We start from the raw sequence: 20,002 nt of genomic DNA, 5'->3' as shown, positions 1-20,002 counted from the left end.
TGGACCCTATCATTTGCACTGCAAGATGGATCATAAAATTCATGATTACCTCAGCGACAGCGACATTCCTGCCATATCAGTAGCGATCTTACATGCCCAGTCAGCATGGACAGAAGGACGTATTGACTTTCTAAATTTGGACGGGGAGTCCAGTTTCCTGACTCTGGGTGTCTCCAGTTCAGAATACAAGGAAAACCCCACAAGGGATATGTTTATAGTTCAGTGGGTCTGGGGTGCATTGTTTGGGACACAATGCCTGGTCTGACTGGAGCCAACCCTAAGGATCAAAAAGCCAGGGTGGGTTTACCCACTGCTGGACTCTGGCCAGTCTGCTGGGACACTGTTGAACCTAGGCCAGTTTGCAGGGACATGTCTGGGCTAGCAGCACCATGGCCCTTTATTTGGGCTGTTGACTGGGATGGGGACAGTGGTGGTGGTGGTGGAGGAGGAGGAGGACAGGCATACTGAGGTCTTTGACAAAGGCTGCCTCAAGACAAGCTCAATTGAAGCAATTACAGGGAGATGTTTTAATAGCTGTATTTTAAGAGGAGAGAGAGTGAGAGAGAGACTGAGTATGCATTTGTCAAGTCCCATCATGTTGCTCATACAGTACAACTTGAAATTTAGTTTCAATGCTATGTACCTCTCTAGTTTGAACTTGTACCTGGTTTGATGAGATTACAGTGCCACCTCAGTTTACCTACAGTATACAATAACTTTATTACACATTTGACTGACCTCAGTAAATGACTGGAATCCATAAACACCATAATCTAACTCCACGTAAAATGAAGGTTTATTTAATTATTATATCTCCTTTAAATTAGAGACTTGGTCGGTGACTGTCTGCCTGTCTGTCTCTTTGTCTGTCTGTGGCACGATTATAAGAACCGGCCAATGTATGATGTAGACATTCAGCAGGTTGTATTGGTCAGGACCTAAGGCATTGCAGTATTGAGTGTTGTAATATTTTGCCTTGTGGCACAGTTATTTTATAAACTGAATAAACAATTTTGAATGATAACAAAGCGAACACATCTCTTCCACCATGTTGGAGCACACACCCTCTTGCTGGACTTGAAAGCTGCAGTGAAGCACCGGTAGAGCGCCTAGCATCCAGAGGATGGCAAATTCTATCTTACCCATGCAGTGTGAGGTGATGTCATCATTGTGTAGGCTTTAAGTTATGCCGCCATTGTGGGGTGTAGTCCAAAATCCCCATGGGGAAAATGAATGGGATGCCGAAAATAAGCTCTGGATTTAACAGAGATTGGCAGAATAGTGTAGGCCTATGTTTTGTTCTAAAAGTCGGTGTGAATTTTGAAGCCCTTAGTTCTGATGTCGATGTTGTTGAGATATGCTAACCATTATTAAAACTGGACTACTAATGATATGAATCGAGATATGCCAACGTTCTCAGCAGGCGCCCAACTCTGCGATTCTAATCTAATCTAATCTAAGCCTACATAGATTTTTCTCAAATAAATCAGCTGATTCCTGCTGTATCAGGTGTACGGATAGGGATCGTCTTGTGGGAGGAGGGCGGGAACTCCACTACACGTCATTTGCTCACAGAGAATCTTTTGGCAGCCAAGAGGCCGCGACCAGCGTGCAGTGTTGCCAACTTGGCGACTTTCCAGACCCCTTTGTCGACTTCATTAGTCAAAAGCAACTAGCAACAAATCTAGCGAGTTTTTCTGGTCATTTGGGGAATGATTGTGTTGACAAAGCTCTGCAAAAGAGTCTAGCCTAACATATCCCGTTCCGTGGTTCACGTTACAACCGAGCTCACGAGAGCAGAGCGAGGCCATCTCCTGACCACTCACAGCACTCACGCGGCCAGTCAGATGGCAGCCCCACAGCAGATATGTTTGTAGGTCTATATTTATTAGGCCACTGCATATCTGTAAAAAGAAAAGAAAGAAGCCAATGTTATAGTTATATGGCAACGAAAAGCCCCGCAGCAAATATGTAAAGTCTCTAGGTCTACATTCATTAAGCCACAGCATGGCCTATCTGTAAAAAAAAGAAAAGCAAAAAACGTTATAGTTACATGGCAACAAAAATACGTAAATAGTTTGTAAACTACCTGGTCAGCCTTTTCTACTAATTTAGCCTCTTTCAGAATTGCATATTATGTTAATTAGTTGATGAGTAGGGCCTATGTCATCTAGCTACTTTTGGGAGAGCCAACAGCTACTCCTTTACAGAGGAGTTGGAAACACTGCCAGCTTACATTGACCAATTCCCCCACTCGGCCGCCAGCCTCCAGGGAGCAGATGAGTAGTCATCTAGCAACACTTCCCAATAGTATCCAGCGTGCAATGAGCAATTCGAGCGCGCCCACTCGGCGCTGTCCGAGTAGCTCCGCTCCTGGGTCCAATTTCATAAATCAGCCTGACCCCTGTGCAAAGATTATATATCAATTTATATACCCTCTTTGCCTATAGGATTCAGTAGCTGCCTAGTGCTGTGGTTGATGTGTAGCGGAGTTCCCTCCCCCACTCCCTGATCCTCAGTCCTGAGCTAGCCCTAGAGATCGTGGGGTTTCCCAAACTCAATAAATGCTTCACACAATAAACAGAACTGCCTGGCTAGCTAAATCTTATTGTAAATAAGATATCTGCTGATTTTTTTTTTCCATGGACAGACTTAGCTGCTACGAACGCACATTTCACATGCATTTTTATAGCTAGCCCAGTAAAAATGGCGGCACGTCAGAAAGACTTTCGACTCGACCAGTTTCAATAATTGTTAGCATATCTCTAGCAACATCGACCTCAGGACCAACTAGACTTCAAAATTCACAAAACTCTTCTTCCATGATGACATTTTCTTGATGTTATACTCTCTTCACTAATGCTAACAAAGTTGCGGATCACAACAATAGGACTTTCACGTAGGCTACTTATAGAGGAAAGCGCACGACGGACATACTGTATAATGGACACCTCATGGCAAGTGCATTTTGAATGGGTTTAAATCTTATAGCTAAATTTCATATACAGTATCTTGATGTCAAGTTGGCTAGCATGGACTGTTTTCAGAGCCTATGCTAATTCATTTGCAAAATGTAACCCATCTCATTCTCAGGTGTCCTAAGTGTATGTTAGTCTGTGTGTATCTGTATTCCTGTGTGTGTTTGTATTACTGTGGCTGTGTGGTGTTTCTGCAGTGGTGCCAACTCTCTTAAAGGAGCCATGCCATCATTACACTTGCACCTCACCCCTTTCCTTAGAAGTTCACCTGTAAAGCACTTTGAATTGCCTTGTTGTTGAAATGTGCTATACAAATAAACTTGCCTTGCCAACTTGCTTTGAAGAAGGTCGTGGACCAAAACGTTGTGATTGAAGTTCATTTGCATGAGTAGACAGTGTGCAGGAGCACTTCTTTCTCAAGGGTTAGCCTATTAGAATACTTTTATAACCTAACCTACTTGCACCTCATCACATTGCTATTAAGGGTTAGATTATTAGTATAACGCAACCTGAATGTGCACAGGCCCCCAACGGGCACCTGTATTAACTTAGGCCTATATATAATCAGAGAGGTTTTGAGCACATATCCAGGTCTTCAAACCTGCCTCTGTGCTTGAACAATGCCTCATTTTCTCATGAGGCATGTTTCAGTATCTTTGACATCTAAGTCATCAATCTGGGCGGTGTATGCAGAGAGGGCATGGTAGGTTACAGGGAGGGGAGTCATGCAAGACAAGTGTTATTGTTCCAGCTCCAGATTAGTTCTATCTATTTGTCAACCCCTTTGATAGTATTGTTGCAAGGACATGTCTTGGGAAATCTCACCCAGAACCAAGGATAAATCATTTCAAGACACTTGAGAAGGAACACAGAGTCCATTTTCACAACTTAATTTTCAAAGCGTGGAAACTGAGAGCGGAAAGTAATTCAATATGGACAATCTGACATTATGTAATACCACTTTGTTTGCATTAAAAATGTAAATCAAGTATTAGAACTAGAAGCAAGATTCTGATCTGCAATAGATTATTTCCACACTGTATTTCCAATGAGTGCTTCTATTTAAGACATTTGTAGCCGAATGCATACAACCAGTTGCTTTATTCAATCCTACTCAATATTCAGCTCAGAGAAAAGCTCTGTTTAGAGTTCTTTTACTCAGCAGCATTCTTTGGCAAATGACTGGGGGCTGGAGAACCATGGTATAACTCATGGCTTTGCCCACAAGTAAAGCCAATCCAGTTGCATAACACCTAATTGACTACCACTGCTCCACCACGTGACACTGCGCAGAGTATACTATTCCAGTAGGCTAACTGTCAGTGAGGAACTTCAGTGTTCGGATGTAGGCCGAATGGTCAATGTTTGCAAATGAGAATTCCTTTGCCACAATGCAGGCACTGGGGTGTTTTCACTCACCGTGGGCGGTACACACGTCTGGGCAGCCAGCTAGTGCACAGCAGCCGTGACCATTATGACCCAAACAATGGAAATCAAACATGGTGTTTTACTGGAAGCCACTTTAGATGGTTTGTGTGATTACAGCAGCCCATATGCACTCCCTTCTGTGGTCTGAGGGAGCAGACACAAAACTCGGAACAGCGTCTGTTGTGGATCACGGGAAGGGAGAAAGTTTCCCCTCTCAATTGTTTACAATAGGCTGGGCAACATTATTATGAGAAAAACAAACAGTGTCATTGTGTCATTTTCCATGAATCACCTTATGAATGAATTTATCTCCAGTAATTGTCTCAGGTTAATAGTCACCTAGCCTATATGTTTTGGACTTTGTACATACAAGACAGTGAGGCTAGTCTGAACATAGGTCTACAAAATATCTCACTTATTGCAGTTTTTCCCAGGGAACTGGCAGCAGGCCAGGCCGTTAGGACAGTCACTCAGTCATGGACTGAGTTTAGTTCCTGCGCCTGTGCAGTAGGCATAGGAAGGTTAGGAACGCTCCACGAATTTGCGAGGAAGTAGGCTATATTCATGATCCTGCAAGTAATTCTGAACAAATATCTGTCATTCAACTTTCTCTGTAATACACAAAGTATTATCTGTTAATTAATTGTCTCAATTATGTTCTTAGCACCAACTGCAGTGAAAGTTTTGCCGTACCAACACCGTAGGCTAGTGGCCCAATAAGTGGCCCAATGTTCGCTATTCCCTATTATGTATTTATTTAAAATTAAATACGCACAGGCTACACTTAAATGGGAAAAGTCCCAGGTAATGAAACATATAAACAAAACAGAAACAGTTGTGGTGGTTGTGGCCATCAATCCATCATCCGCGCTTCGCGCTTGTTCATTTGAATGAACATCATTATGGGGATAGGCAGTCTAGGCTATGAACATAATGTAAACTTATTTGTACACTACAGATGCAAAAAGTGTCAGTATACATTACAATATAGCTCTTACTGTATGTCCACTTGTAACTTATTTAGAAGGCTTTTATTGTCCCACCGTAGGCCTATGCTAAGATTATATAAGATTGTCAGTGTGCAAGGTTTTCATGTCGAGCAGAACACCCAGTACTATGGACATTCTATGGACATTGACCACTAAACATGAAAACAGCAGTGACAAAGTAAGATTAGATAGACACTCTGAGGCTTTCTGAAAATAATTAGAAAAAGTAAAAGTGAACAGTGTCTTAAAAAGCCGGGCAGTTAACTGTACAATATTATTCCAGGGCTAAGTGCATCATCATAAGAGCTCATTCATATGAATGTTACAAATACCTTACTATGTGTCTGATTAAAATACATTACAAGATGCAATATCTCCAAAGTAGTGTTATGATGCCTGCCTGTTCTCTAGACCATTTATTGGTGTGATTCAGACCCCTCCTCCACCAATAGAAAGCAAGATAGGACACATGCAAAGCTCCAGTGTGTGTTCGCTGCGTCTTCAGAGGAGGTAAACTTCACAAACTTTGAGCAAGGGCACATGGACAACAAACTCGGGAGTCAGTTTGAGGACACGTGCATGCAGCCTATTCTGAAACTGAAATTGCGATAGTGTTTCAGAAATTCTCAGACCAAGAGACAAGTTGCAGTGAAAATTGTCAGACAATATTCTGGCCCATTGCTGTGCCATGGAGAGAGGAATGAAGACATAGCCAAGGTAAAAACGGATTTGAATTGAGAAATAGTCTTCTTTATGAGCAAAATAACAATTGTATATTTTGCAGGTTTAGATCATTAAGTAGAGTTCAATTCACAAATATAATCAACATTTTAATCACAACTGCTTTTCTTAGAATAAAAACAACACATCTTAATCAGTAATAAATAGGCTACAATTATTTTTCAGTTTTATTACAGATATTATAACACTTGACTATATTCTTGATGGATCTGAAATCACCCAGTGGAGTAAAGCGTTTGACAGCTCGAAACCACGCCCCTTTCCACTGTCATTCCTCTAGCCGCTTTTCCCTCGTCCTCTCTCTCGTCTCTCGTCCTCTCTCTGGTCTCTCTCTCTCGTCCTCTCTCTGGTCTCTCTCTCTCGTCTCTCCTCCACCTCTCTGGCAGCCTGGCTCTGCTGCGTACCATTATCCACCAGCACCGCGGCGGGCGTTCATGGCTCTCTCTCTTTCCTCTTTTAGTAACCCCATCACTCTTTAAAAATTCCGCCTAAAAGGAAAAAACGATCTTCCCCCAGTTGTGGGTTTTTATCTCCGGTAAGTAGCTCATGTGAACGTGACTACAGGGCTAGCTGGGCTAGCTGGCTAGCTAACGCGATTAGGCAACCAGTCACAACTAGCTAGCTCAAGATATGCATGGTCGTCGTCTAACTTACATATTAAGCTCAGCTAGCTACAACTGATTTGGATTCATTGTAGCTAAAGGTTGATTTTAGCTAACCATGTAACGTTCATTAGAAAAAATGTCGCTAGCTTATAGATACACTGAGGCACTCTGGCAGGCAATAACAGTATAGCTAGCTATCTCTGTATGAAGCTAGCCAGGCTAACCTTTCTGGCTATAACATTACGTGAGCTAACATTAGCCAGCTATGTTTTGTTTTGAAATGTTGGTGTTCAGTCATTTCAGAAATGTTCAGAAATCAGAAATGTTCAGAAATCCCTAGGAACAGCTGTTCATAACAAAGAATGCCTGCTTGATAAGGTTGCTTGTAGTTGTATGATGCTTGTATGATTTGCTTTGCCCAGCACAAAACACCAGCGAATCTGTTTGATTTAACTATTTACACCTGCCTGTACATAATGAGAAAACAAAATGATGCGGATTTTTTTTAATTTAAGCTAACGTTACCATTTAGTTATTATTACACAATGCTGCAGATGTCAATATAGCGTTGTGTAGCAGCAGTATGTTAATACCCTATTATAAAGACAGATATATAAAGTATCATTATTATTACACATTGTATTTTATATAGTGCCTTACTGCCTTTCCAGACACTGAAATCGCTAACTATGGTTCATACACTATCATGCAATGCTTCAATTAATTGCATCAGATTTCCTGTCTGTCCCTGACATATCTGACCTTATTGTGTTGTGTTCTATGCAGGTTTACAATAACTACCCTGAGGGCCTAGGGGCGGCTCTCTACAGAGAGCCGTTTGACTTCAACGCCGAGCCACCTTGGGATCCTAGCTGATAGTGGGGGAGATCCAGCTCAGGACTCGTCCATGTGAGTAGGGATCAGCACGTGCGGAGATCATGGCCCACACGCGACCTTGCACTGACTCCTGTAGGAGAAAGTCGTAGGCAGTCTACAGGCTAGCTGGCTGCTGCCTGGGAGCCCAGACATTCTCCTTGGCAACAGCCCATCACAGCAGACAGACCCCCTGACAGGGTGAGGCACAGTCCTCTTATCTATTATGTGAAACAACCCCAGACACATTGTCTCCCCGCTGAACAGCACAGTCCACATCTGTACTGGTCAGGCCACTGAGGCCGTGGCACGCTGACCTGTTGCGTAACATTATCGAAAGCAGAGATCTGACAGTTGTGCCGCCTCTATTGTACACCAGCTAATGCCATCAAAGGAACCCCTTATGGGTCACTGCCAGTGGGATTAATCCTAATTGTTGGGAGTAATTGATGGTAAAGTAAACGAACTCCCTGCTCCAGAGCTGGTGTTTTCACAGCAGTGGGACAGAGCAGACATCCAGAGCCCCTATAACGGGACAGTCAAGTCTCGTCTGGTTATCTTTACTCTTGGCTTGATCCACCAAGGAATCTGGTCGGCTTTTACTCCCTAGAGATGGTTTGTTTCTCAAGGAATCCCTCCACTACAATAAGCCTTGCATGCTTCACCTCATACTACTTTCCCCTACTTTGTAATGAGCAGTGGTAAAATGGCAATTATACAACGGGTTGTTCCGAGCTCACAATCTAATCGGTTAAGAGCAGTTGTATAATACGATGTACCACAGGCAAAGCCTCTTGACCGTTCTACTGTATGTGAAATATTGCTGCGCCAATTATTACTGCCTGTAAAACCATTAGTTCCATTGCGTAACCGTCTGTTGGTTACATTACGGTTTCTCCTCAAGAAAAATGGAAACATTCAATGTAAATTTTGAGTTGTTCTATCCGTCCTGTAGCCTACCACTCTGGTTTATCATCACCACTTTTGCAACTCGCAGTTGCACAGCAAAGGTATTCTATACTTCATTCATGGCTAACTTGGTTGGTCAAGACTATTCGTTTTGGTTGCTTGGGCTCACAGTTCGTCGTTTTGAAACTCCATAGCAACGTGATAGTCTTAGGAGCTACCTTTCTTGGTGGAGTTCACTAAAATTGATATTAAGACGCTGAAATAGTAGGTATTTTATCCCATAAATGTTTCCCGATTATGTAACCATTATATAAAAGCAATAACTCACTCGAGGGTTGTGGTACATGGCCAATATGCCACGGGAGGCGCAGCTGAGGCCATATACCACCACCTCTCATGAGTTATTGCTTCAATGGACTGCACTTCTACAGCACTTTTATCCAAAGCTCTTACAAAGGCCTCATTCACACACACATCCACACACTAATGGCGGACAGCTGCCATGCAAGGTGCCGGCCTGCTCATTGCGAGCATTTTGGGGTTCAGTGCCTTGCTCAAGGACATGTGGACAGGAGGAGCCGGGAATCGAACCGCCGACCTTGCGGCAGTTGGACGACTCGCACTTCCTCTTGAGCCAAAGCCGCCGTAGTAGCAATAATATCTAGTATGTGCAGTATGAATGTGTTATCAATCGCTTAACAGATTTCACGTCTCCTCTCCTCCATTCCTCTGCACAGTGTGGTGACCATCTCTAGGACCCCAGGACCCCCAGGACCAGCTCTAGGACCCAGGAGTTCGAAGACACTCTCCAGGCCAGCCACATTCTTTATGACTGTCGGATTGACGGACAACGGTTGAGATGAAAGGACTGTGTGACGAGCCGAGCTGCCCCGTGGTGCTGCTGGAGGGAACCGCCGCTCTCAGCGACGTGGTCGACAATCACATCTATGAGCAAACTCTGGTGAGTCGCCCGCTGAATGCGCTGATAAAAACAGATTTTTGCTGACTAATCATAACAAGACGGTCCTCAAAAGCACTTGTCAAGAGCGATAATCGCCTCTTATTGACCCATGCACATTCCCCCTTGTAAAATGGGGCTGTTCAATCCACTTGATATTAACATGAACTTGTTTACACCATTCCATGCTAGGTGTAGCCTTAATCCTCGAGTCTGACCGGTAGTTTTGCTGCGTTCCTTTCTCCCCCAGACTGAGAAGAGTGCATTCTTCGTGGCAGACCTAGGCGTGGTGATGAGGCAGCATGTTCGCTGGCGAACCCACATGGCCCAGATCCGGCCCTACTACGCGGTCCGGTGCAACAGCAGCCCGGCTGTCATAGAGGTCCTGGCTGCTCTCGGCACCGGCTTCATCTGTGCCAACAAGGTAGCTGGACCACTCTTCACCCTCAAAGATATACTACTGCCTCTCCACACCCTGGTGCTGGGTCTTGTGTTTTGAAAGAACTGTTCTGTAGATTCAGGTATTATTCTGCTCCTTCATTTACAGTATTAGGTTACATTACTTAGGTTACACTACTTTGTATTTTCTCTGTTAAGAGTTACTTTGTGTTGACATGCTATATGAATATTTACTGACTATTGGCTGTAATGAATAGCCACCATTGTGCGGTTCACACCACCGAACATGGCAAGTAGCGCCATCTAGTGGTGGCCTCCATTTTGCAAACCATTGGAATCTGTCTTTTCAGACAAACAATTTGTTTGGTGAGGACTTAATGGTGGGGAGATTAATTTCCCCACAGCTTTGAGCTATATTAATGATATTAAAGACATTAGTCCTCATTCAGGTCTTGTATTTGCAGAATGAGCTGGAGCTGGTTCAGGGGTACGGCGTTCCCTCTGAGGACATTGTCTACAGCGGCGTCTGCAAACAGCTGTCCCAGATCAAGTACGCAGCGAAGAACGGGATCAACCTCCTAGTGTGTGACAACGAGGCCGAGCTACGCAAGATCGCTCGCTGCCATCCCAGTGCCAAGTACGTCCGTATCCAGCAGCCGCGACCCATTTCACCAGTCATACGGGCAGTTTTTCGGGCATTAAACGAGTAAAGAGGGTGTCTTTAAGTGTGTCTGGACATATTCCAATCCATAGAATATCTCTAATCCCCTCTGTCTGTGTGTGGTTGTTCCTCCAGGCTGCTGCTACAGGTGGTGACGGAGGCGTCTAGCCAGGGGGAGGAGCTGAGCATGACATTTGGCTCCAGCCTGAAAGACTGCCGGCACCTGCTGGAGCGCGCCAAGGAGCTGGGCGTGCAGGTGGTGGGGGCCAGGTGAGGTGGGGGCCTTTAGGCTCTCTGACGCCTGTACTCACATATGCAGTTACACTACTGAACTTAGGCCTTCTGCCTATAATTCTCTGTGCTCTCTGCATGCGTTGAGTTTTACATGAGGCCTTTAAAGTACTCTCTGAGGCCTGTACTAACAGAGATGCAGTTACAGCAATCAGTACACCGTATGGAGATATACTGTTTGAATGTCTATCAGTACAGTATGCCTATATTCATTGCATACACAGATGACTATCCTTTGGGAACAATGAGGTTGGGTTAGTGTTATATTTCATGTCTTTCTTTGCCCCCCCCCCCATCCCAGATTCCACATCCCCAGCTCCTGTGAGGACCCCCAGGCCTATATTCGTGCTGTCTCCGACGCTCGCTGTGTCTTTGACATCGGGGTGAGTGAGTGTGCTAGCTGGCCGGCTACCACTGACACTTTGGCCGCGGGCGCGAGTAGCCTAGCTACGTCTGGCAAGGGGCCGATGGTAATTCACTGTTGTGCTTCAGGAGGACGTCGGCTTCAGCATGAAGATCCTGGATGTGGGCGGAGGCTTCAGCGGCTCCGAGGACCAGCTCAAGCAGGTTAGCGTGTTTCCGCGCGCTCGTTACGCAACGCTGAATAGATTACTTCACAGGCCGTAATCAGGTTCGACGGTCACACCCCCTGATTGTGCGCCTGTGCTAGTAATACAGTATGTCATTGTCCCAGGGTAACCACTTTGGAAACAAGTGTTGCAAAAAAAAAAAAAAAAACACTTTCATGTGTTATCCCGTGGGATAATGTACTGCATGTAACCAGAGAGAAGAATATTACCTAACCTAATGCCTCTGAGGCTTCCAGCTCTGATGGGAACAGGGTCGGCTCTAGTGACACAGAAGGCGGGGGCATTTATGTAACCCATCCAACTGAACACGTCTGACTTGTATAGAATTGTGCGGCTGCGGTTTAATTGGCGTGAAGCAGCTGACCACCCATGCGGTCAGCGTGTAATCTGGACGGAGAGGGTAACCACGCTGCCGTGTCTCGTCCCCGGCGCAGATCAACAGCACCGTCCGGCCGCTGATGGACCTGTATTTCCCCGCCTCCTCTGGCGTCTCCGTGTTGGCCGAGCCCGGCGCGTTCTTCGTCTCCTCCGCCTTCACCCTGGCCGTCAACGTCGTTGCTAAGGAAGTAGAGGCCAGGGATTGCCGGGGCCAGTCACATGGTACGGAGGCTCCTCGGAGCAGCAGAAACACTAACCTAGTTTTCCCCTAGGCTGTTCATAATCTCTCTCAAGGCTACAAAAGCTTTACACCCACATATCAAAGGCTTTACCCTTAATCTACTGTCAGTGTTGATTATATATCATGCACACTAATAAGATGATACAGACTTACTACGAGTTACTACGACTGTGCGTGTGTGTGTGTGTGTGTGTGTGTGTGTGTGTACACTGTGACCCAGATTAAATTAAGTAAGGCCTCCCTGAATAATGTTTTGAGAAGAAGGCATCTTCTTCGGCTCAAATGCTCCCCATATGTACCACGCCTCATATAGACATACAAACCACGACCTTAAATCATCATACTGATCGACCACCCTTCTGTCTCTTGTGTTTGGGGGGTCATCAAACACAAAAAGAGAGGGTGGACTAATAGTTTCCCCCTCATTCTTCCGTCTCTCGTCTACAGGCGAGCCCTCTGCCAACGACGAGCCTGAATTCCAGTACTATATGAACGACGGCGTGTACGGCTCCTTCGCCAGCAAGCTCACTGACAACCTGATCCCTGCCCCGGCCGTGCACAAGGTGGGTTACCATTAAACAACCGCTACATTTCAGGTCTGCTTTTTCACCTGCAGATAAACCCTAACAAGAAACCTGCAGTGGAGAATCTCCACTCCACGTTTCCTCGGACTTGGCTCAATATTTGTGAAACCAGCCTGAAGTGTCTTATATCCTGATAGATGCTGTGTTTGTATGAGCTTAGAAGACGCTTAGAACAAGGCCTAATTCCACCTCTTTGTCTGAAAACCCCCGCAAGCACATATTATTACTTCTATGTAAATTGAACATCCTCCCTGCACTGTGTATGCGACCATGAGAGAAAGCATGGTGGGTCGTGTGTTAACACTGCTGCTCGGCCTGTGTTTCAGGGCTGGGGGTCGGAGGAGCCCGTGTTCAGCAGCAGCCTGTGGGGCCCCTCAGGGGACGACCTGGACCAGGTGGTGGAGCAGTGTCAGCTGCCGGAGCTCAGCGTGGGAGACTGGCTCCTCTTCCCCAGCGCAGGGGCCTACGGCCTGGGGCAGCCCTGCCTCAGCTCCCCTGACACACCCAGGCCTCCAGTCTACTACGTCATCTCTGCTGGGGACTGGTACACAATTACAATTCACTAATACAATTTGACTGGTTCGATTTGGAATGGAAATATGTCCTTTTGGTGTGATGGTACCCCACCAGTCATACATCCTGTATATTTGGCGTAAATGTACTTAAATATAAGAAAGCAGGCATTTGCCAACAGGCTTGTGTGTTTATACTTTGGAACAGGTTTGAAATGCAGGAAGCTGGCATTACCCAGGAGATAACCATGAAGAACTTCTCATTGATCCCTTACTTCCTCCACTCCAGCCAATCAGAGGGTGCCCTGTCCGTCCCAGCATAGATCGAGACGGCGCAGCGACAAAACTTCCTCTTTTCTGATGACCTCAGCTGGTTGACATTCCAATGGGAAGGACTGAATGTTACAGACCGCTTTTTTCATTTGCTAAGATGTTGTGTTTTGTTGGGACCAGATGAAGTTTGTGTATTGGTATATTAGTGTACAGCAAGATCGCAGCAGCTTTTCATATCCAGACTTGAGTAATTTAATTAGAATTCAACAAAATTTCGATTTTTCAAAGTGTTCATCCCAGTTTACACACACACACACACACACACACACACAAACATGAAATCATAATGTATTGTATTATGTACCTACAGTACTGCTGCAGTCCATCTCCATTTTGGTGGTGCCTGTTGTGTTGGTCAGTCTGCTGCCCAGCTAAAATGGGCCAAATGTTTATTTATGCAACAACACACTTTCATGACATTTTTGGACGCTTTAAAAAAGTTAATATTTATGAATATTTATGGTTTTAGCAGTTGTGTCGTTTTGTCATGCTATGTAAAGCTGATCCATTTAAAACGGCTTCAAATACCGAGCCTCTCCTTATATACCATCAGAACATCCGACACTGTGTCGTTGAGTAACCCCCCCCCCTCCTTGCATGCCTCCCAATTCTCCACCTTCTTCCCTGAGGAGTGCACCTGAGGAGTGCACCTGAGGAGTGCACCTGAGGAGTGCACCTAAACGGCCTCTCGTCGACCTCAGGGAACAGCGTGGAGAGTTGGGAGCGCAGGGCCTGTCTGGTTGTCTCGACTGGTCAGTCGGTATGAGAGATCCTCGTTATGTGTCCACCACTCAGCTGGTGATTCAGTGTGCTCTGTCAAAAGTGGAGTGCTGCTTAGTTCCCTGTATGGGTCACCTCTGCCAAACCACAGAAGTCATGTGTCAAGCAAAGTACTGTAGTTGTAGGGCTGTCAGCGCATACAGACACCAGTATTTCGTCAGTATAGATTTGTGCCATTCATGTGCATATCCAAAAGGTTTACAAACCGGTGAAATTACATCGTATGATGCACCAGTGCAGCAGGGTACGGCCCTGCAGGATTGGCAGGTGGCCACATGTCGCCGTGTGTCGTTATTGAAAATGGTTTTTCTTGATAGGAAGTGCAGGAGATGGAGCAGAGGAAGTATGATGACGAGGAGGCGCCTTTCTTAATTGAAGGGGGCGCTTTTTGACAAAGACCTGAATGTTGTTACTCAATTTTGTGCCAGGTTTATACCTCGGTAAAACATTTCTCATAATTCAAAATGTATGATGAGGGAATGTTACAAGTATCCATGGAAACAGTTAAGCGTGCAACATCTGTGAATTGGTCTCCTATTTTCTCCAAGGCATGAGTAATGGGCAGTTATAAGCCTATTCGTTACTTGTAATCGTATTTGTTGAAGTCGAATTCATTAATAAACACCTCATTGACTGAGTTATTGTAGGTCCTTATGTGTTTAGCCTGCTGAAGAAACATTACCTGTTAAATTTTCTCTCTGGCTTAGGCTTTCCTTGATACTATCCTATATGCTGCTGTCACTTTACATTTCAGTTTATTAAAAGAAGGGACAGAAATAGCGGCTCTACCGCCACACAGGCAGGCTTCTACTCATGGCCTAAATGATATCCCTTCTGACGAGCTGATAGGGTGACAGTGACGACAGTAGGCTACTCCCGGATAATGTGGTAAGAGTCTGAAAGAGAATTGGTTCAGTGGGCTACAGATAGATCAGTCTCAGGCTGGGTTGGGATTGCGCAAACACCATTTTATTTCCCTCCTTTGGAGAAATGCCTGCTCAGACTTAGACTTAGAATGCCTGCTCAGACTTGTTTAGATTAACAGCTGTGAAGAGACGATGACGTCTGCGTCTACCCATGCATGGTAGATGATCTCAATGAGGGGACAGGGAGGTTCTATTGAGAGTACAAAAGGTTATTGCGTGCAATGCATTCACTATGTGAGTTGTCACCTTGAATAACTGTCACATGTTGACAAAAGACAGAGATATAGACCACACAGAAATAATGACACCATATTTTGAAGAGCGATGGAAGTTCACTGGCGTTCGGTCATTATTGGTATAGGCTACTGTAAGGAGCAAATAGAGAAGGGGTGGTCTATGAAGGGGCAACTAGGGGGAGGCCCCAGCAGACTGAGGCCTACGACAATACAGGGACCGTCATTCACCCCTACACCACTAGGAGCACTGTAGTCTCTTGCTTGCTGCTTGTGTTAACTAGGCATGACAGCATTACAGGACTCAAGATGAACGGACTGGTTTCAAAGTCACCTTTCACCTAGTCTCACATAGCCAGACCTATATCCACAACAAATGTGATATTGCCTCAACACTTAAATATGCCTAGACATACAGCAGTCAGTAAATAACCTCAACTGGTTCTGGCTATCTACTTTTGTCAGAGGATTGCAGACAACAACGCTCTTGATTACTGTGTGTTTTCCTCACAGGGAATGTCTCTCAAATGATGTTGTGCAGTGCTAACCTTTCACCCAGTGTTCAGTCACAACATGGCCTTGAACTCTGACAGATACAGGCGCAGTCATCACTGTGTGTTCCTGTGAAGCAATAAAGGACTTCACACGTTGGGAAATCAATCAATGCAAACACAACAGTCCACTCTTGGTAAACATTTTATTTTCAGAGTAACAAAAATAAACAAATTGTGCAAAATTGGCAGCATATGAATCTGACAAACCTTTTCTTCAAAACATTTTCTTTGGTCAAAAATACAGTGATGAACAATCAATAAAGTACTAAAGAACAACAACTTGATGAATGAGTGGCACTGAAGGGCAAACTGGCCAAAGAAAAAAGTTTCACAATCACTGCTCTTTTTGAACCGATATTTTGATGCTTCTATTCACAGTTAATTCAAGTTAAGTCTGTGTCCTGCTACACTGCATTGCAGCGCTCCACGCAAGAGCCAATAGAAGCTGCTGGAACTACCGTCCTCAACCATGTGTGACGAAATATTCAACCCTAGCCAGTAGTTTCAAACACGGCTGTAAACAACAATAACAACATCCTCAAAGTGAACAAAGTACAACTGATGCAACTGATGTCACAGATCCACAGTGTAAAATACTGCTGCCTCATTATTAATTGCTACTAGAAACACCAGTTATTCTACGGCCCTCAAAAGTCTGCACCTGTATAATTGTAACTCTTAACAGGTCTAATCTATAATGTTTTAAGATATCAGTGTATTGGCTATGGCATTGATGTGCAAAGTTTCCAGTCTGTGGCATCACAGTGAATGAGTGGCCCTCTGCTGGACAGAAAGGCAGGGCATTGTGAAAATTTAGATTTCCATTTTTCCTGTTGTGGGGAACCCCAGTTGTGTACTCCAGGAGACCGTTCCCTTCAGTTCTGAGGAGGCCATTCTGATGTCACCACAGTGAGAGACTCCCATTGGCCAGCAAGACATTCTCTTGGTTGCTACGTGTCGTCGGGCGTGCTTCGCCAGGTGGTCGCTACGCATGAAGCGGCTGTTGCACAAGGCGCAGGCGAAGCGTTTTTCCCCAGTGTGCGTCCGGCGGTGGCGGGACAGTTCGTCCGAACGGGCGAAGCACCTCTCACAGCCCTCCCACTTGCACTTGAAGGGCTTCTCACCTGAGGACACAGAGAGGAGGTGCCAGAGTTAGAGCACTAGAATACCAGATCACTCAAGATACACAAATGAGAATATATCATCATTCACCTTTGAATTCCTCTACTGGTACTCTATTCTGACGCTTAAAGCTGCAGAGAGTACGAGTTTTGTAATATTTTAAATATTGCTATGTATGTATATTGCTCCCCTGTGAAAAACGCATTGTGGTAGACTCCAGTTTGGCTTCATAATTAGGTGTCACGTGACGAGATCCAACCAGCAACATGGGATGTCCTTCTATGGCCTTATGGGTACCCAAACCCACAAAGTGTGATATTGAAGCTGACTGAACTTAACTTGGTCGACAGAATTTTCCCAGTTCCTAACAGGCTTGTAGTACAGAAGTGACATACTGCAGCTTTAACCAAAAACATAGCTTCCTGAATTTGATCTTAAACAGTATTCCTCCTCTTTTTTTTTACCTGTGTGCATCCGCATGTGGGCCTTGAGGTGGGAGCTCTTGAAGTAGGTCTTGCCACAGTCGGGATGTGGACAGACGTGACTGCGTACACGGGACTCCTCAACTTGGGGGAAGCTTCTCTGGACCGTGGGTGTGAAGCCTGGTGCCGGAGCAATGGCTGCCAGCCTGGTACCTCCTAGGGTAACCACCGCCGGCTGGACAGGGCAGGCTGGCTGGGGGACCAGGTACATTACGGGGCCCTTGGCAACCTGGCCCCCCATGAGGAATACCTGGGGACACACTGCTGACTGAGGGCCAGGGAGGTGGCCCATGGGTTTATGGATGATAGTGGTGGTGACTAGTGGATGTTTAACAGCTGGGACTGGCAGTATCTGGCAGTAGACTGGCACAAGGGACGCCTCGGCCATGGCAGCAGGTGCAGGGGAAACTGGGGTAGGCTGATTGGATCGAAGGGCTGGTAGCGTTACGGGAGTTGGAGCCTGAGGGTTTGCTGCCACAGTGGGCAAGTCAGAAGATGTGTTGTTGGTGGAGTCTCTGTCCCTCCACCAATCAGGGTGGGTGTTGCTGCAGCTGCCTGAGCTGGGCTGGGGGAGTCTGTGGTCTGCGTTAACGGGGGGACAGATGCTGCAGGGGCAGTGCTTCGAGTCTGCTGTGTGACGGATCACGCTGGTGGCCTGGGACCTTGTCTGGGGGACTGTCCGAGCCAGGTCCAGTGCCAGGGGAGGGCTCTGCTCTCCCGGCCCTGGGCCCTCACTGCCTGGGGAGGCTGGGGAAGCCGTGGGTGGTTCCTGCAGGGGCCATGGGCCGGGGTAGACGGCCTCATAGTTAGGCGGGCTGTACGGCGGGGTCATTAACTGAGACAGAGAGAAAATCATACACACGTTGATTATTTATCAAAGAATTGATATTGATTCTATTTATCAATATCATCCATCTACATAATCTACAGAGAGATTTTCTCTTTGCACACAAGAGCATTGGATATGAAGGTGAATATTGGAGAGAGTTACATGTAAGGGGTTAATGTTTCTATAAGCAACTTACTACAGGTGGCCCCCTGCTGACCTCTGTGGAGAGCAAATCGTCCTCAGAGAGGTCAGAGGTGGGTGTCAGGGGGCGGAACGAGCAGGGCTTGAGGGTCCTGGTCTTCCAGTGGTTGTTGTTCATGATCATCAGGGCTTCCACGGCCTCCATGTCTCCCAGACCCATGGAATTATCCTGAAGCACTGAGCCGTCTCTGTCGGGGTGGTGCAGCTCATCAACTTCCATTTTAGTGCTCTGTTGATAGATCAATCAATATCTCAGTATATTTCATTCCCCATTAAATATATTTTCATGCCTGTGACTGTCACATATATGACTGCAGGTTGGACCCAAAGAAAACATATTATAAGCTCAATATACCTTGCCTTGGTCAATACCTTTGCATCTGCCCACTCATGGAGTGTAACGAGTTAACAATTCTGTCTGATATCAGGCAACAATATACCCTGTCTGAAAATAAATATGTCTGAAAATAAATATATATATTAACATTACTGACATTTGCAATACTGTCTAATTATTGGACAGTTAGGCTACGTGCTGTGTGATTCCTCGACAGTTTCTTCAACATTCAACACAGTTACAGAATGATGATCATGTAAACCGTGCGTGATCAGCTGTCACCCCCGGCACTTTGACCCTTCACCTAGTTTTACAAGACTGATGCACTCGTGTTCGGGTTATGCAAATACTCCCACATCCCAACTGGCAACCCAGCTCAACTGCAGTGACCATTTGTAAACTGCTGTCTTTCATCCAACATTAGCCTAATCGAATTAACAGATATGTTGACAGAATGTCCTGTAGGATTGCTACCATTTGCTAAGATGTTACACAAACTAAACAGTTTAAATAGCAGAGGTTTCGTGTGTAGGATGTGCCAGAATAAGATTAAAGTGTTTACTTACACTATTCTGAGGCTGGATGATTGGCGCCAAATAGTATCAGAGTGCGGAGACGTAACTATACGGTGGGCTGTTCATATATGTTGTGTCTAGGTAAATGTTAGAAAGTCTCCCACCCTCTCTTCTTCTAGTTCCATTCAGACATAATTTCAAATACCGTGGGTAAAGACAGGCAGGGCTCCACTTCCAGCCAATCACACACAAAGGTGTGTTAAGCTCCGACCAATGGGAGGAGAATTAGCGCGTGTTCAGAAGCTGATGTGGATCGTGGAAGCAGCGTGGTACACAACAGCATCTGCGTGTGAAAACGCCATCGCGGCTCATCGCTCCCAAAGATGAGTCACAGTTGAACCCTCTGTAGAATAAAACCAGACCAACCAGCTCACCCGACCCCTCATGACTAATCACATTGAGATACTTTGCTTAAATAAATCAGATGAACCCGGCAATGTCCTGTTCCTGCACCCAATGCTCTGTATCAGATGATTGATGATCACATTTTATT

General features: G+C 45.5%; 2 protein-coding genes across 2 annotated transcripts; one reads left to right on the top strand and one right to left on the bottom strand.

Moving 5' to 3' along the window:
* Window positions 1-6,476: 6,476 nt before the first annotated feature.
* On the top strand, window positions 6,477-14,881 carry LOC311313782 (antizyme inhibitor 1-like). Its single transcript, XM_084443981.1, has 12 exons — window positions 6,477-6,671; window positions 7,528-7,650; window positions 9,261-9,484; window positions 9,732-9,905; window positions 10,345-10,517; window positions 10,677-10,811; window positions 11,134-11,215; window positions 11,325-11,399; window positions 11,857-12,022; window positions 12,489-12,604; window positions 12,952-13,169; window positions 13,346-14,881. The coding sequence occupies exons 3-12, from the start codon at window positions 9,383-9,385 to the stop codon at window positions 13,458-13,460; spliced, it is 1,356 nt and encodes a 451-aa protein (XP_084300107.1). The 5' UTR covers window positions 6,477-6,671; window positions 7,528-7,650; window positions 9,261-9,382; the 3' UTR covers window positions 13,461-14,881.
* A 1,219-nt stretch (window positions 14,882-16,100) lies between these two features.
* Window positions 16,101-19,773, bottom strand: LOC311314623 (Krueppel-like factor 10). Its single transcript, XM_084445051.1, has 4 exons — window positions 19,501-19,773; window positions 18,593-18,826; window positions 17,550-18,402; window positions 16,101-17,087 (listed from the first exon to the last, which is right to left on the bottom strand). Exons 2-4 carry the CDS (start codon window positions 18,815-18,817, stop codon window positions 16,777-16,779), a joined length of 1,389 nt encoding a protein of 462 aa, XP_084301177.1. The 5' UTR covers window positions 18,818-18,826; window positions 19,501-19,773; the 3' UTR covers window positions 16,101-16,776.
* Window positions 19,774-20,002: the final 229 nt, after the last annotated feature.

This window comes from Borostomias antarcticus, assembly GCF_949987555.1.
Source record: "Borostomias antarcticus genome assembly, chromosome: 10".
Taxonomy (NCBI): Eukaryota; Metazoa; Chordata; class Actinopteri; order Stomiiformes; family Stomiidae; genus Borostomias; species Borostomias antarcticus.
This window is presented reverse-complemented; position numbering and strand designations above follow the sequence as displayed.

Coding starts and splice junctions, on each gene's coding strand:
- LOC311314623 (XM_084445051.1), bottom strand. CDS start 18,817: ATGGAAGTTGATGAGCTGCACCACCCCGACAGAGACGGCTCAGTGCTT. Junction 18,403..18,592: donor TCAGCAGGGGGCCACCTGTA/GTAAGTTGCTTA, acceptor TCTCTGTCTCAG/TTAATGACCCCGCCGTACAG. Junction 17,088..17,549: donor CCACATGCGGATGCACACAG/GTAAAAAAAAAG, acceptor CTGTGTCCTCAG/GTGAGAAGCCCTTCAAGTGC.
- LOC311313782 (XM_084443981.1), top strand. CDS start 9,383: ATGAAAGGACTGTGTGACGAGCCGAGCTGCCCCGTGGTGCTGCTGGAG. Junction 10,518..10,676: donor CGCTGCCATCCCAGTGCCAA/GTACGTCCGTAT, acceptor TTGTTCCTCCAG/GCTGCTGCTACAGGTGGTGA. Junction 11,216..11,324: donor GCTGTGTCTTTGACATCGGG/GTGAGTGAGTGT, acceptor GTTGTGCTTCAG/GAGGACGTCGGCTTCAGCAT.